Source organism: Oryza glaberrima, chromosome 3 (genome assembly GCF_000147395.1).
Source record: "Oryza glaberrima chromosome 3, OglaRS2, whole genome shotgun sequence".
Taxonomy (NCBI): Eukaryota; Viridiplantae; Streptophyta; class Magnoliopsida; order Poales; family Poaceae; genus Oryza; species Oryza glaberrima.
This window is the reverse complement of record NC_068328.1, coordinates 13399894-13417397: the sequence shown is the minus strand read 5'-3', so window position 1 is coordinate 13417397 and position 17504 is coordinate 13399894. Positions and strand designations below refer to the sequence as shown.

General features: G+C 44.3%; 3 protein-coding genes across 9 annotated transcripts; 2 read left to right on the top strand and 1 right to left on the bottom strand.

Moving 5' to 3' along the window:
* Positions 1-47: 47 nt before the first annotated feature.
* LOC127768893 (serine/arginine-rich SC35-like splicing factor SCL28) lies at positions 48-4665 on the bottom strand. Of its 2 annotated transcripts, none has more exons than XM_052294559.1 (7): positions 4368-4665; positions 2817-2894; positions 2279-2443; positions 2096-2163; positions 1976-2015; positions 473-653; positions 48-373 (listed from the first exon to the last, which is right to left on the bottom strand). In XM_052294559.1, the coding sequence occupies exons 1-6, from the start codon at positions 4583-4585 to the stop codon at positions 491-493; spliced, it is 732 nt and encodes a 243-aa protein (XP_052150519.1). In that variant the 5' UTR covers positions 4586-4665; the 3' UTR covers positions 48-373; positions 473-490. The 2 variants fall into 2 exon arrangements, 1 of the variants encoding a protein (XP_052150519.1); XR_008016632.1 differs by lacking the exon at positions 48-373 and adding an exon at positions 884-1159 and having other exon boundaries at positions 513-653.
* Positions 4666-4809: 144 nt separating this feature from the next.
* Positions 4810-8211, top strand: LOC127768732 (pentatricopeptide repeat-containing protein At5g18950-like). Of its 6 annotated transcripts, none has more exons than XM_052294366.1 (3): positions 4810-6801; positions 7463-7598; positions 7791-8211. In XM_052294366.1, the coding sequence occupies exon 1, from the start codon at positions 4848-4850 to the stop codon at positions 6540-6542; it is 1695 nt and encodes a 564-aa protein (XP_052150326.1). In that variant the 5' UTR covers positions 4810-4847; the 3' UTR covers positions 6543-6801; positions 7463-7598; positions 7791-8211. The 6 variants fall into 6 exon arrangements, with proteins under 6 accessions (XP_052150326.1, XP_052150323.1, XP_052150324.1 ...); XM_052294363.1 differs by having other exon boundaries at positions 4810-7223; XM_052294364.1 differs by having other exon boundaries at positions 4810-7240.
* Positions 8212-10691: 2480 nt separating this feature from the next.
* On the top strand, positions 10692-15627 carry LOC127768438 (sugar transporter ERD6-like 16). The gene is made up of 18 exons (XM_052294017.1): positions 10692-11121; positions 11834-11896; positions 12017-12106; positions 12196-12255; positions 12339-12404; positions 12531-12596; positions 12680-12755; positions 12842-12906; positions 13119-13211; positions 13290-13370; positions 13519-13603; positions 13679-13722; positions 13794-13856; positions 13941-14000; positions 14212-14265; positions 14454-14513; positions 14634-14748; positions 15067-15627. The coding sequence occupies exons 1-17, from the start codon at positions 10855-10857 to the stop codon at positions 14736-14738; spliced, it is 1398 nt and encodes a 465-aa protein (XP_052149977.1). The 5' UTR covers positions 10692-10854; the 3' UTR covers positions 14739-14748; positions 15067-15627.
* Positions 15628-17504: the final 1877 nt, after the last annotated feature.

The following is a 17504-nucleotide window of genomic DNA, read 5'->3' as shown; positions in this document are numbered from 1 at the left end:
TTCACGCTGAGCAATAAGACCCTGCTTGGGAAAACAGAAAAACGGTAGAAGCCATGGAACATAATCAAATAGATAAGTGGGCACAAGATGCATGTCGGCATGGCAGCAAACAAACTAAGAAAAGATCAGATAGAAAATCATTTAAAACAGGTCAACAAAAGCAAAAGCAGCAGGCGCTAACCTAAGTATCGATAGGCAAACTGCATATGGAGTGTACAAACTTACTTCGCTACCAGGCTTTGCTTATCTATTCTACAAAATAGCATAAAAGGCACTACCACGGTACATTTCATGGTGGTGTAATTTGCATGCTCCCTAGTTCCAACTTCCAACTCTTGATCCAAGAACTCCAAACTTCAAACGCTTGCCTCGCCTGCACAGGAATTAAACATGTCAGAGCATATACAGTTTGCAATAGAAGAAACGCACAAAAGTTTTTTTTTTTTGAAAAAAAGAAAATCAAGCAAGCAACCTTGGAGCGAGATCTTTATCAGCTTTTCCCATCAACTGGAGGACCATGTCCATTATTGGATGGAGATATATGACGCTCGAGCTCATCTGGGCTAGCAGATCGACCATTTGATCTGTGGTGCCGCTTGTCCTGACCATGTGGAGAGAGTGATTCCCCAGGTGAATAATCATCACGGTGATCCCTGTTCCAAACAATTAGAGGTTCAAATGCCCATTATTTACAAAGGATACAAGCAGCAGTACAATAAAAAAATGACGAGAAACAAATACAACAAGATTAGCATTATCAGCAAACTGGATTTGAGGTAACTGCACTTGTTTAGAGCAGAGCTACTGCAGTACAGCAACAGCACCATTAGTTAGGCATGCCTAGCCCAAGCTAACAGAATCAAATGCAAGATATCAATTTTACCTGTTCAATCCCAGTATAAGTTACCCACTTTGATCCAAACATGCAATGTGCAATGGACTAAGCTCAACAGCATCAGCACACTTGAAAATAACTCTTTTCCTCAGGTTTCTTAGCCAAAGATTATCTTTAAACCCCGGGCAACAGTGCCACTCTATCTTAAAGAAGAATGCCTTTCACATGCTCCAACTCTGGAGATCGTGGTACTTTCACGTTGATCTTTATTGTCCAAACATCGTAATTCTCTTTTGGCTTTTTAGACTCTAGATTCTTTCTTGACTGGATAATATCAAATCAAAGCAACAAATTTAGAGCAAATTTAGCCTTACACTTCATGAAGAAAAATATAGAAGAGCAAATCATCAACAGTTAATCAGATAATCTGACAATCATATAGCTAATCAGGGAGTGTACACACAAGAAAGTCCTTTTGGTCATTTTCTTGTTAATATAAATTACTATGTTCTATCATGTGAACAACCTCCTGGGTACTTGATTCATCAATCCAAGTATTTCCATGGAATTTAGAAGGAAAGGTGGAGTTCCACGCAACTGTTCCTTGGCACATTCAACCTATATCATCAATAACTATGGTTCATTTTCTAATGATGATTTTTCCAATCACCATGAGCATTACAACCATGATTAGCAATCCTCTAGGAACGTAACTTCTACTGAAGTTGAGCAAGGAACTAATAAAATTAGTATAACTACTTTACACTTTGAAACCAAGCAAGGATATATTGACAGTAAAATCAAGATAAAAAAAATATTCTAGGACATGAAAATAATCATCGGAATTAGGGGTCGATGGAAGGCACTTATTGCTCATTTATTAAGCAAGAAACTAGATCACTAATCATAAATTTGGCATATAATCCTACAACTTCCCTTATCACAACAATACACTCGCAACCGCCAAAACAAAAATTAATGAATCATAAATGTCAACGGCGTATCAGGATATGCCGAAAGCACAAATAAATAACTTGGCACAGAGATGTTTGAAAGGAAAAAGAGTGAAACACTGACAAACAGGAGAGGACAAGCGTATTTGCTATGCTATATGTAAATACTAAAATATTGAGATGATACCTGTAGTCACGTCTAGCTGGAGAGGGTGAAGGTGAATAAGCTGACAGGAAATAGAGATCATTTAGTGATGAGATTAAAAATCATAAAATATTAATTCATATAACAAACATTTATACTTACAATGGTAACGAGACCTTGGAGATCTTGATACTGACCGCCTTCTGTGGCTACCATCCATGTATCTTCCACTACACAGACAGAAGCACAAAGCATTTCTTTTGTTACATCAAATTCCAGTCGCTGCTATCATATATATTCCAAATGCCTAATATGGAAGTTGGTAAAATATAAAAAATTAAGCACCTTGTTCTTGTCCTCATCCGCATTTCTTGTGGGGTTTTTCTGTTCTCCTCGGCAAAAACTATTGAAATCTCTCGTCCACCAATAACTTGATGATTCAATTCTTGCTTGGCCAGTGCAGCATCTTCTGGATAGCGGAATTTTACAAACCCAAAGCCACGTAATTCCCTACAACAATTTAACACGATCATGGAAGTGATTGTGAATCAGACAAAATCAATATACACATCAAAAGACATATTCTTAAAAGAACACAGAATGTGCAACAAGCATCTATAAACCCTATTTCCAAGCAGAATACATGGTTCAGACCAACATCAAAGCACAAGCATAAGGCAGCCTGGAAACAAATGCTCTTTGAAATGTTCATAATAATGATAAAAATTACTGGGTTCAATTAACGCAATTTCTTCATGTTGTTCAAAGAATTGCTTATCTTCTGTGCAACATGATAAACGTTCCAGAATTAAGATATTGACTTAACTAGAACTCAAATGCACCAAAACAATTGTGTAAGAAACATAAGATAAGTTATTATTACCTTGTATGGAAATTTCTTGGAAGGTAGACATCCTTTACAGGGCCAAATTGCTCAAACGGAATACGAATATCTTCAGGCCTGCAAAAAACGAAAATCAAATAATATTAAACCATAATTAGTAGCTACAGTGCAAAATCATCTACATACAAAAAGAAGATACTTCAGTATGTGATTGTGGAAAGCTGTATATAAGAATGATTTACTGTGCACTGGCTACTTATGTACTACATGCTTGCAGTGTAGAAAATGTTGACTTAAAAAAAAGATCCTGAGCGTTCCAAACTATCGAGAAGGGAACCTAGAACAGTAGCATTATGTCTCCAAACTACAAGATCTGAATTATCAAAGGTTGCAACCACTGTCTATATACAAATATGAATACATCCAGAGTTCATACATTTGTTTTTGTTTTCCAGAGACATAAGCAGCATTATATGATGCAAAGTTCATAAAACAACGGTTCTGCTAACAAAGCCATATCTAAAAGAACTAGATTAATTCTAGGAACACTTAAAGGAACACAATTTAGTGCTTACAATTTAGCCTCTACCGAAATAAAACTTCATAATAGATCTGAAAAGTGTTCCATCTCAATATATGCAGTTAAAATCCAACCTGACACTTGAGTTGTTAAAACCTGGTAACAAGAAATTTGGGTGAAAGCTTGGATGATACAAAAAAATGCAAGAGAAATGCTAATCCACATATGTGGACATCCATGCACTGTTGTATCTGCCTGTTTGGGGGAGCTTTAGATTATGAGAAGCAGTTGTTTGGTAGCCAGCTTCTGAGAATCTGGAAAAGCTCTGAAACCCAGCTTCTCTAGCTTTTGGCTTCTTAGTTCATTTTTCAGAACTACAGATTCTCAGAAGCTGTGGACTGTTTGGGACAGCTTCTAGCAGAAGCAGCTTTTGGGAAAAGCTGCAGCTGGGACAAGCTCCCCAAACAGGGCCTAAAGTGCTAGGAAATTTTTAATGTACAATAAGAGCTATTTGAAGATGGGAATTCTGGTTTGCATGTCTAACTGATGCATGAATCTCAAGGCACTCTGTACAGATGAACATCCAATGCGCAAAACCATTAGAAAAATGCATTAGGTTACTAAGGTAGGGTATGGAATATGGAAGCTACCTATACCAACATGTTCAACCTTAGTGAATGGCTTCCAAAACATTTGTTCTCTCCTAGAGAGCAACAAGTGTGAAACAGCCCACTACCATGAGTCCAGCAAGCATTTGCTGGCATACAAACTATCAGGAAAAAAACCGTCGTATTTTCTCAACAGTTCCACATCAAAACAAACCTGCTCTGTTTTTTATTCTGAATACAGCAACAAATAAAAACACATATAAGACTGAAAAGCACAGAAGCACACAACCAAGCCTAATGCAACTACCAAACAAAACAATGTGCAGATTCACAGGGATTACACACTGAACGTATCAACCAAACCACATAGCGCTGTGCTACTAGCAATTATTCAAATTGCGGTAAGCCCTAGATCAAATGGGCAAAAAAAAAAATAATCCAAAGAAGGCAACGGCTACGCACCTTGCGGTGAGCGAGATGTTGCGGACGAGGAGCCCGGTCGGCGCAGGCGGCCGGCCATACCCGCGGCGGGGCCCTTCGCCTCCACCTCCACCTCCACCTCCGCCGCGAGGATAGCGGTCGCGCGGGTCATCGTACCGCTTGTACCGCGGGGGGCTCCGGCTGTACCTCCGGCGCGGCTGCGGGCTGTAGCTCCGGCTCCGGCTCCGGTACCCGGCCATCGCCGCCGACTCGCCGCGACCCGGCCTAGGGTTTCTCTGAGGTTTGGATTTTTTTTTTCTTTCTGTCGACGAAGGCTTGGGCGAGGAGAGGTGACGATGCAGCACGGCACGGGGCGCTTTTATCTAGGAGAACTCGAAGGCCCATGGGCCCATGGGCCAGCGGTCCATCTGACCCGCCTCCAAGCCTGGAAAAGTCTTCGTAGGCAAACCTGGCCGCGGCCACCGTGACACACTTGACACTCCTCGCGCCGCCGCCGCCACGATGCTGCGGCCGGTGCGTCATTCCGTGCAGCGCCTCTGCTCCACCTCCACCTCCGCCGCCGCCGCTGCTGCCGACGCCAACAACCCGCCGCCGGCCACCTTCCTGGCCGCGGCCGCCACGGCCGCGGCGAACATCCTCGGCGCGCCGCGCTACGAGTCCCGCCTCCTCTCGCTCCTCCCCGGCGACCTCCTCTTCCACCCGGCCTGCGTCCGCCTCACCCTCTCCCACCTCCTGCCTTCCCCTGACCCCTCCCTCCGCTTCCTGCGCTTCCTCTCCTCGCACCTCCCCGCCGCCCCCGACGCCGCACCGGCGGAGCCCGAGCACGAGCACGAGCACGAGCCGCCGCTCCTCCCCGGCGTGGACGGCTTCCTGATCCAGCTCTGGCCGCCCGACGCCGCCGACGCCGCCGAGGTGCTCGCCTCGCGCCTCGGCATCCACCCCTCCCTCCGCGCCCTCAACTTCGCGATGCGCTCCGCCCTCCGCGCCGCGCGCCCCGACCTCGTCTTCCGCCTCTTCTCCGCGTTCTCATCCTCCCCGGACTTCCCGGGCGACGCCGCCACCGTGGCCTTCCTCGTGCGCGCCTGCTCCGCCGAGGGCCGTCCGCTCGACGGCCTCCGCCTCCTCCGCGACGGGGCGCGCCGCGGCGTCCCTCCCCAGCTTGACGCCGTCGCGGATCTCGTCGCGGCCTTCTCCGCCGCCGCCAACTTCGGCAAGGTGTCCGAGACGCTCCACCTCATGATCGCCGCGGGAAGTGTCCCGGATACGGTCATCTACCAGCGCATTATCCACGGGCTTTTCGCGCACAAGATGGGAAGCGAGGCCCTGCGAGTCTTCAACGAGATCAAGCTGCGGGGCTACAACGTCGATGCGGTCACATACACAACGGCGATCGACGGATTGTGCAAGATGGGCTGCATAGACGAAGCGCGGCAAATCTGGAATGAGATGGTGGACAAAGGAATGGAGCCTAACGAGTATGCCTACTGCTCTCTGGTGGCCTACTATTGTAAAGCTGGTGATTTCGAGATGGCTCGCAAGGTGTATGATGAAATGCTCGGGAAGGGTTTAAAGGAGAGTACAGTCAGCTGTAACATTTTGGTCACAGGGTTTTGTACCCATGGGAGGGTGGACGAAGCGCTTGGGATGTTTGAGGAAATGGTTAAAAAGGGGATTGAGCATGATGTGATTACTTACAACATATTGATTCAGGGCTTATGCAAGGCTGGGAGGTTGAGTGAGGCAATACAGGTGTACGAGCAGCTACTGTCATCTGGTTTGGAGCCAAGTGTGTCAACCTTCACGCCGCTCATTGACACCATGTGTGAGGAAGGACAGGTTGATGCTGCAGTTGAATTGCTTAAGGTGATGCATGCTAAGGGCTTGGAACCGTTAGCGCGGATCAATGATAGTATCATAAATGGGTTCTGTAAAGCCAGGAGACCTGAGGACGGCATGGCATGGCTGGCAGGCATGTTAAAGAAGAATCTGAAACCTCGGGAACATACATTTAATTCCCTGGTAGAATTGCTGAGCTCCTCTGGGCGGGTGGATGATGCACTGTTAGTCCTAAATACAATGTTCAAAATTGGACATGAACTAGGAAGCTTGGCTTGTACTATGCTTGTCGAACAGCTATGCACAGGAAAGTTATGTTACTCTCATGAGTTGGAGAATATTTTGGTGGCGAACAAGTAGCCACCAGTTTTCTTGCAAATTACAGCTGTGTTTGCTCCGTTTCACCCAAGATTGATGCTTCCTAGATGACAATGTTTTTGTTGGTGCTGTCTGAGATAGCAACTTATGTATTCAATGGAAGATTCTGATGCTCAAGATATTGATGCTGCTGCTAACCTTTGGTTCATTTCTATTTTGTAACTCTGCATTGTGCCATTCCAGTAAATCCATGAAGGAGATTGTGTGCACTTGCAATATTCTGGAGCATGAGTCAAAAAAGGTTGATCATCATTCACAAATCAGAATTATGCTCAAGCTTCAGAGTTTCTAGCATTGCTAAATGCATTCTAAGCATTGCAACACCTTTTTATCATGATACAGTGATCATGCTCAATGCAAGTGTGATAGAGAATTCTGAGGGTCCACAACTGATAATCTAGATAGTTATTTTTTTCTATCGAAGGCTAAGGACTCTATTCTGAAGTGAATTATCATGGTTTGCTACCTACAACTGTTTGCCTAATGACCAACAACTGGCACAATTCCTTGCTATTGAAGTTGGTTCTTAGTCAAGAACATTAGACCAAAAGATGTTCCGTGTATGAAGACAGATGTGGCAGGAGCAGCGTAATTATAACATTGTCAGGGGCAACCTGCTTCTAACTACCCATGGAAGTTGAATGATCTTTCAAACAGTAAACGGTGTGTTAAAACCATTGGTACATTTTCACCCTGTGAGCATATTCCAACACCTTGTGGGGTTGCCATTGTACATTTTCACCGTATAAGCATTTGCATTTAAATTTCAGTAAATTATTTCTGATTGAACCTGTATGTATCAATCACTTTATTTCACTGAACCCATAAATTAATATTTTTATCAGTTCTTGGAAGAAGATAAATGCATATTATTTACAGGCATCCTTTGTTATTTACTGCAGATTCAACAAAGGAACTCGTTTTTCAGGCTAATGGTGACTACCAACATAAAATTGTAAAGAAGATTATGTGAAATGCTACATAATCAACGTGTTATTACGTATGGAAGCAGTATTGCCGCATTATGTCGCAAGGAAGGTATGCACTCTTGTTCGTTTTATTTCATATTATCTCTGTTAGACTGTTTACTTCTCTTTTCTGTGTAAGGTTTTTCTAAACTTTTCATGTATCCATAAAAGATAAGTAGTGAATAGTTATTGGTAAATAGTCTGAATGAAGTTATTTTCGCTGTTCTGTATGGATGCTAAACTGAAGCTTTCTAAATCACAGCCTTTCTTCATTGCTCGTCGTTTCCTTAAAAGAGCAAATCCATGCGAATCAAAAGTATGATCTCATTAGTTCAACAGAGCACACAAGGAAAAGAAACAGAAACTACTCCAGGAGACCCAATTTCTATGGTTTTATCGGAAAGGGTAATGGAGCACAGACAGGTTGCCAATTACCCTGTCCCTGCGAGCTGATTCCCCAATTCCGCTAGGTTCTCTTGTTTTCTTTTTCTCTCTGGTTTTATTCATCCTACATGGACAACATGGTTTGAAGAGGTGCCACAGCCCTAGTTGAAGCTGCATGATTTCCACTGAACTTAAGTAGGATGGATATGTCATTTTCTGACTTTTGTAATCAAAACTGGCAGAGAACTGTACACACGTGCATTGCATGACTTCCATCAACCTTGGTCATAGAATTGTTATTGTATGTCTCAACTGGGCTTGAAGAATGTCCAGAACTGCATTTGCTTCCTTGCTGTCAGTGGCACATTTCTGGAGCTGGTTGGATGGAGATTATTGGGGAGAGCACAACGCGTTGTGTCGTTGTGTAGCCTTGCTGCATTTGCAAGAGACACAGACACACCAGCGCTGGGCTCGTTGTGTACATATGAACATCAGGATTTGAATTAATATGATGCTTTAGGGCTTGTTTGGTATAGCTCCAACTCCTAAATATAATTTCAGGAGTTGAGTCTGGAGTGGAGTTGTGAAGCTACCTAAACCCAGCTTCACAACTCTAGAACATTTTGTGAGAGATCTTAACCCAACTCCACTCCCAGTTTTGATGGAGCTGAAACTGTTTGGCTGAGCTCCAGCTCCAGGAGGGATAGAGTTGGAGGATGGATGGAGTTGGAGCTGGAGCTATGCCAAACAGGCCCTTAGTTTTCTTCTACAGTTCGACCACCCTACTAATACGGCTTCATGAACCTCAATCTTGGCACATCCATCCACTGGAATTTCAGTTCAAATTCTTGACCTACACATGCTGACGGGTCAGAATTGAGTAGCATCCAAGTGGAACCTATAAGGTTATTCCGTGAAAACATGTTTTATTCGTACCTTAATAAACCTTTGAAGATTTAACTATCAATGTTTTTTTTTCAAATATTTAGATTGGAAAAAAAAAATGAGAATCACATATAAAGTCCGTTCAAAAGTACTTAAAGACTGTTATATTTTTTGTTTAATATTTCAAACACATCACAAACACACATTTCAATTCCATGAGTACATACATTACTTTTCCCTCAGATCAATAATATTCATTCAATTATTTAGTTGCGTAAAATGAGAAAAGTATCAGTGTATCACTAGATCGTGCCCGGCCTTGTGTTTGCCTATTTACGTAGGAGTAGCTATTATTTCTAAAAAGACAAATAACCAAACGAGTTAAAAAAGCTAACGGTGTTATGTATTGTATTTAGCCCGAGTTCAGAAACTCTACCTTCCGGTACAAAAAAGGTGTTATTCATTAACACTTGATTAATTAAATATTAGTCTTAAAAAAGATTAATACTCCATTCGTTTTAGATTATAAGACGTGTTGACTTTGGTCAATTTTGACTAAAATTATAGACAAATATAGTAATATTTATAATACTAAATTAGTTTCATCAAATCAATAATTGGATATATTTTCATAATAAATTTGTTTTGGGTTGAAAATGTCACTACGTTTTCCTACAAACTTGGTCAAACTAAAATCAGTTTAATTTTGACCAAAGTCAAAACGTCTTATAACCTTAAACGGAGGGAGTATGATTTTATAAAACAACTTTTCTATAGAAAACTTTTACGGTTTATAAAACAACTTTTCTATAGAAAACTTTTACGGTTTAAAAGGCACGGAAAAAGAGGAAGATGAGGTGAAAAAGAAGGCGAAGAGCACAGCTGATGGTGAGTTGGAAAAGAAGGCCAAGAACACAGCTTTAACACAGCTTTACGGTTCTGTTTTGTTTTTCGCAATTGCGCGTATGCGGTATTGCTAAGCTACAGTAGTTGCGGACGAGTCAAGAACCACCATGCCGACCGATCGTGCTGGCCTTGGCATCATATCATCATATGCCTACAAATGCTATGCTACAATTTCTTCTTATTCTTCCATTACAATTTTCTTATACTAGAAAAAAAATCAAGTAGCATATGTGCTTTGGAGTGTGCATAGCTAGCTGCAGATAGCACACATGTGTATGGGTAGGTATACACTATCAGTGCAGTAATGCAACTGTAGTAACAACCGCTGATATGTGGGATTGGGTCCACCTACCAACCACTGCTACTGCAAATGCAGTACCACAGAGGATTCATGTCCATGTCCATGCACTATACACCGCTGCTTGAATGCTGCCATGGTTCCAGCTCAATAGCTCATCACCATTGCATAATTAATCCAAATCAATCAAGCAATCAAGCTAAGCTACGTCTCCTTCCTGTCGCTCTCGCATTGCAGAGATCAGTCAGATGCAAAAATCGATCGATCGATCACGCTATCGTCTCGTCTCGTCGTCTATCGATCTCCCAGAGTTTTCTTTAGCGTTATCGCGAGAATGAGATCACATTAACTAATTGATTAACTAATTACTTCATCCATTTCATATCCATTTTATAATATAAGTCATTCTAATATTTTTCATATTTATTTTAATATTTTTGATATTTATATTAAGGTTAATGAATTATAAATGCGAGGGTAGTAATTAATTACCGCGTGCTTGCGATCGGCCTCGATCATCGGAGATATTTTGATTCTTTTTTCTCTTTTTCTTCGAAACAATGGGAGATATTTCTCTTCCCCACTAACTCCACTACGCTCAACGCGCCGCCTCTGCGGTGTCAGCTGCTGGGCCCCACGCGTCAGTGAGGCCCTCCCTGGCGCGCTCGCCCGTATAAATAGCGGCGCTGCCTCAAAGAGGAGCCGAGAGGGAGAGAGAGAGATCCCGAGCTCCCGACCCGAGCGACACGCTCGCGCTCCTTGCCAATCTTGGGCCTCCCGAGTTTTGCTGCCATTGCCGCTCGCTGCTGCTCTCGAGTGCGCGCGTGCGTGCGTGCGTGTTGCGCCGGGGGGAATGGGGATAGTGAGAGCCGCGGAGGATGTGGAGGGCGCGGTGGTGGCCGGAGCCGCGGGCGGCGGCGGCGGAGGCGGAGGCGGCGAGGTGACGGCGCCGCTGCTCCTCCGGCAGCACAAGCAGGGGCGGGGCGATGAGGAGAAGATCCAGGATGATGCGGGCGGCGATGGCGGGGGTCGGCGCGGAGGAGGAGGAGGAGGGTCCATGTCGATGCTGATGCTCTCCACCGCCGTCGCCGTGTGCGGCTCCTTCGAGTTCGGCACCTGCGTAAGCGCCTTCCCCTCCTTTCTCTCACTATGGAAGGGTTTTCAACTCAAGAAAGCAATTAGTAATTCAAACAGAAATTAAATCAATACGAACACGACGGGGTTTCCTCCCAGAAATTTCTACCGTACTTATAATTCAAGTGTTCATTGCAGAGAATTCTTTCCATTCTGGCTGGGCAAAAGCGCTCACTCTGTTTTTACATATCTCCTCTAATTACTTTCCTTTTTAAGTGTAAAGAATCTTAATTAGTGGGACCCATGAGTTCAAGAAACGCGTAAAGCAGAACAAAAATGGCAATACAGTTGGGCCATCTGACAGCTGACGCCTGACGGTATATTCGAGTTGGTAAGTTTGCAGAGGTAAAAATCAAGGAAGGCCACAATGCCAAAGTATCTGCAGTAAAAAACGGAAAGTTGATTAGAGCTGACTAATTACATACCATTTTGCTAGCTTCAACTAAGAAATTGCAAAGCTTCAAGGAATGGGAAGTGCAAAGGGTTGTGAAATGGACAGGTCACCACATTTGGTTGTATCTCAGCAAATGTGCACATGTTCTCATGGCCTTTTCCAGCTAGAGTACAATATTCCCATTCCAACTATATGCTACTAGTACTTATATATCCCTGGTCCACTGGAATGTATTGATTGATTATTTTCCCCCTTCTCTATGTCGAATGTGATCATTTAGTTACTCAGCCATGTTCATATGCAGGTGGGTTATTCTGCACCCACTCAGTCAGGGATTGTGGATGAAGTTGGACTGTCCATTTCGCAGGTCAGTGATTTTCTCTTCCATGGTTTTCGCTCTGCTGTGCTACTTGTACTCAACTTTCACCGGCTGTAATATTCTCGTATGTAGTACTGTGATATGTATAGACTCATTCTAACCTTGCAGTTTGCACTATTCGGATCTGTACTGACGATTGGGGCAATGATTGGTGCTGTCACTAGTGGTCGCTTAGCAGATTTTCTTGGACGTAAAATGGTAAAGCAGTCCCATTTTTCAATTGGGTTGATTTATCTGTTTGCTGTAAATTGATGTTCCAGGTGTGTCATATTTTTCGTTTGTCGCAGACAATGCGGATATCAGCTACTATTTGCATTTTTGGATGGCTTTCTTTGCATTTGGCTAAGGTTTGTTCCTTGGTGAAATGATTCTTGCACTTGGTCCTTATCTGTTTCTTGTGGGTATCTTATATTTGAGTTTTGATGTACAGGGTGTTATCATGCTCTACTTTGGAAGGATATTGTTGGGCTTTAGTACTGGGATTCTTTCTTATGTGGTATGCATCTCTTGATTCAAAATACGGCACTGACTGTCCGTCTTCCCCTCTTGTATCGGTTTCAACTTTTTTTACCTTGACTAATTATCACATTTATGTTCTTCGTCATATTGCTGGATATGGCAGGTGCCTGTGTTCATCGCTGAAATAGCACCAAAGAATCTCAGGGGAGGCCTTGCAACTTCAAACCAGGTTTCAGAAAATGAAAATTGGATATCGACAGGCATTTTTATTGAATCCTAATAGTTTCCACTCCGCACCTTCTGCACATGCAGTTGCTGATCTGTTCTGGGAGTTCAGCTACATACATAATTGGCGCCCTGGTTGCATGGCGTAATCTTGTGTTAGTAGGTAATTTGTCTTCATATCCATAGAAATAACATGTTTATTCTTCACATTCATGCTGGATGGTAATAAATACATTTTCTTTTGTGCAGGTATAGTACCATGTGTTTTGCTATTAACAGGACTTCTCTTCATTCCAGAGTCACCAAGATGGCTGGTAATGAACTTCTTAGTTCTACCTTTGTCAAACGCTCTATGGAACACCAAAATTAAGTTCTGAATTTTGTCAGTGGGGGACCATTTACCCCATGATTTTCTTGCTTTATTAATTGAAGGGGTTACATGATCATACACATGAACTTATGAAGCATCAGTAATAAATTTCATAGTTCACTTCTTGTATTGAGTTCCACTGCATTTAAATTACAGGCTAACGTTGGAAGGGAGAAAGAATTTCATGCCTCATTGCAAATGCTACGGGGAGAGGATGCTGACGTTTCTGAAGAGGCCGTCGAGATTAAAGTTTAATTCTGTCCTAATTGCTTGTATATGTTAGAATTTAATGTGAAGGACTTTGCTCAGACTGATCATTTTCTCCAGGAGTATATTGAATCACTCCATAGGTTCCCAAAGGCCAGGGTTCAAGATTTGTTTCTCAGAAAAAATATATACGTTGTCACTGTAAGAAATCACTTCAAGTCTTCAACTACTTCATGTCAAAATCACAATCGCATTAAAACTTCAACCACTGAATTTGGAGGCTGATAGTGTGAAACTTTTTTTAGAAAAGAACTGAACCAGACATAATTGCTGGATCTTATATACACAGGTGGGTGTTGGCTTGATGATATTTCAGCAATTAGGAGGGATAAATGGTGTAGGCTTTTATGCAAGCTCTATCTTCACTTCTGCAGGTACGTAAGTATTGTGATCACTGTTGTTGTCCTCTGACAGTTCTGTATGAACTTTGTGATTTTATCGCACTTCAGGTTTCTCTGGAAAACTTGGAACCATCTTGATTGGCATTATTCAGGTTTGATACACTGCTTCTAGTTAATAAATTAACTAATAAGCCCATTTTGTTTATAACACTGATCTTTTCAGATTCCTATTACATTGTTCGGAGCCATTCTAATGGATAAGAGTGGAAGACGGGTTCTTCTAATGGTATAAATGCTACAAAGCTGAGCTGATACATACAAAGAAAAGCATGCTAGATAGAATTTTTTGTGAGATCCTTTCGTTATTTAGGTCTCGGCATCCGGAACATTTTTGGGCTGCTTTCTGACAGGAATATCCTTCTACCTAAAGGTAACTAGTACATTTTTCCTAGGAAAGTACATGAAAAGATAATTGTATAATTTGAAAATTTCGGGACTGGCATAAGTCAGCTTGATACAATTGACAATCCCTTGAAAATCTACCAAAAAAAGCTATCATTCAATGTTATTAACAGCTCAAATTGTAAGGAGGACCATCTCTGTTTGTTTCTGTATATAATGGTAATTGATTCGTCTGCTAGGCACAAGGGCTATTCTCAGAATGGGTTCCTGAATTGGCTCTTACCGGTATACTGGTAAGTACATAATCCATGTACATCCTTTCCCTTCAGTTGCAGTACATAAATTTTTAGGACTGTATGCACTACACATTCTAATGTCACTTCAATCGCAACATTTAGTAGTCTACACCATGTAGCATGTTGTGAAAGATAAACATCACTGCAGACTGCTGATACTCTTTCTGATGCTGTTTCTGTAATAGGTTTATATTGGAGCATACTCGATTGGAATGGGCCCTGTCCCTTGGGTTGTCATGTCTGAGGTATGCAAAATTATATAGTGTTGGTTTTGGATGGTTATATATGGTACAAGGTTCTTCATCAATCTGTAGTGATTCAGGAGGAGAGTGATTTATATTTTCTGGATGACGAATTGCGTGCAGATATTCTCGATTGACATGAAAGCAATCGGTGGAAGCTTGGTGACACTAGTTAGTTGGTTAGGTTCCTTCGCGATTTCTTACTCGTTCAGCTTCCTCATGGACTAGAGTTCTGCAGGTAAGTAAAAATTCCACCAACACAGCACTGTAGTTCTTCCAATGCTGTAATGCCAGTAGTCAAAAACAATAACCTTCATCTCTGAAGAACTAAGCGAAATGGACAAATAACCATCCATTTTACCTTTTGAAAGATGCATAGATTCATTCAACCTGGATAAATCAGCGAATTGAGCCGTTGGATTTATGCCAACAAGTTTACCAGGAGGAGATTTATTCTATGAATTATAGAAATGTAAAATGCTTTGCCTCGCTGCTTTCTTGATACACTTAACATTTTGTTTTCTTTTCCCTTTGCCATTGGTGCGTGCAAATGCAGGGACCTTCTTCATGTTCTCCGCGGCGAGCTTGATCACCATCCTGTTCGTGGTGATGGTCGTGCCTGAAACCAAAGGGAGGACGCTCGAGGAGATTCAGGACTCGCTCATCGACTCCAGATCAAGATTGAGGGATCCATAGACCATAGAGATATGATCCACTTGCTCCACTCTTTCTACCTGAGCCGCCGTCAAATTCGACGCACCTCTCTCTCTCTCTCTCTCTCTCTCTGTCTCTTTAGCCTCCTGATCTTTCTCTCTCCGGTTCTTGGCAGTTTTGCCGTAGTGTACTCAATACCTAGCTAGGCTAAGTCCCGGGCTACTACGCATGCAAGCTATGTATACCATGTCACTCTGAATTGTATTGAGCAATATATATATGGGACACACACACATATGTGTGTTCTGAGGCTTTACGCTGTTTTGTCGTGAGTATACTGGTCTATCCGTAAGAAAGGTACTCCCTATGTTCCATATAGTCATTTTAGTCAAATTTAGTCAAATTTCTAACCAAGTTTATTTTTTTTAAACGACTCGCACAAGACAGTGTGAAGTTGTATTGATAGAGCAGAAAAAAAATTACAAAATTACAAAATTATAACCCTAAAAGGTCGTAACCAGGAAAAAAGGAAAAATATACCACTACCCTCACACCAACAACGCCAACACACAGGTCCGGGAGAAGGCTAGCACCGGACCGGCCGCCGCTAAGCGTGACTGACTGCCGCTAGGCCAACGAAGGAACACAAACAAGATCGCCATAAAAACGCCCTTACAACCAACACAAAGCCTAACTTTATCCTACAGCGTGCTTGCACCAATCATTCGAGTGGTTTCGGCAAGGGAATGCCTAAACGACGTATCCAAGGAGAGAAGCGACGGAAAACCGCTGCCGCCATTCGCCAGGGGCTCAAAAGAACCAAGACTAGGCTTACGCCCGGCAACCACATTGAGGGATGAGACGGCACACGACAACGCCCTCGGGAGGGGGAATGAACCATCGTTGTCGGTCCGGCCAAGGCCGGGCTAGGTTTTCACCCGCCACTCACCACCTGCGAGTCCATGGCTGACGCACCGATGCTCCACCACCGTTCAACCTCTGCCGACATGTGGGACCACTGCACCGACTCCCCCCGCCGGCCAGCCTTCATGCGACGAAGACCGTGCCACACCCACCGGCAGCTCCTCCTTGCACCGTGGTCGCCTCCTTCACTGCCGGCCGTGCCTCTCACGCCGCGCCAGCCTTCTCCACCAGACGCGCCTCTCGCGCCAATCCGGCCTCCCGCCATCGGCCGTGCCTCTCGTGCCAAGCCAGCCTCCATCACTGCCGGCCGCACCACTCGCGCCGTGCCGGCCTCCGCTGCCATCGGTTGCGCCTCTTTGACCCCTCCTCCAATCGCTGTCGCGCCGGCCAGATACGGCCGTCTACCACGCCCCCGGCTAGCCGTCCAAGATGGCCATGCCTCCTTCCACCGCAGCCACGGTCGCCACAACTGCCGCCGGCCAGCCACCTGCTGTTGCCACCGTCGCCACGAGCTCCACGCCTGCTGTCGCCGCCGCACCGGCCTCTCCCGCTGCGAGTGCCCCCCGTTGCCACGGCAGCCAGCAGCTGCTGCTCGTCGGCTAGCCACCTGCTGTCACCGCCGTCCAGCCACTATCACCATCGTCGCCGTGAGCTCCGCGCCGTTGTCGCCGACGCCGTCGCCGCGAGCTCCGCAATGCCGCCACCGGCTTGAGCTCGCCCCGCACCAGATACGCCCTTAGGGGGGGGATCCGCCTCTAGCACGACCGGATCCGGCCCGCTGTTGCCATCCTCGCCGCCGCCTCCAGCCCCGCGCCATCTCCATCCCCGCTGCCGACGGTCCCCATCACCCGACGCGGCTCGCTATCCCCGTCGTTGTTGCCATCCCTGCCGCCGTCGCTTTCCCCTTCGCCAGCCGCCACCCCGCCAGATCCGATCGGAGCGGCACGGATCTGGCGGTCACCGCCGCCGCCGCCCAAGGCGGCTCCCCAGGTCACTTGAGCGCGGTCCTTGTGGCCGCCAGCCGGGCGGCCGCTAAGGCGGTGGCGAGGTGGAGGAGAGAGGTGGGGGAGAGGGGACGGCCGAAGCTCGTTGCCTCCCGAGCCACCCCTTGGGAGGGCGACGCGAGAGGAAGAAAGCGTTTTGACAATCTAACCAAGTTCATGGATAACAGTTAAGATAAATACACCAACATCTATAACATCAAATGACCAAGTTACTAGTATTTTACAATATAAATATAACTAAGACTTGCTTGCTGTTTTTGAGGCTCTACTTCAATGATTTTGTCTATAGTATTTTCTGATGCTCCGGCCTCCGGTAAAACCATTATCATTTCTGACTCTATCGTCATGATTTGGAATGATTTCGCATTCGAGAAAAAAAAATAACGGAAATAATTTGAATATATTTAATTTA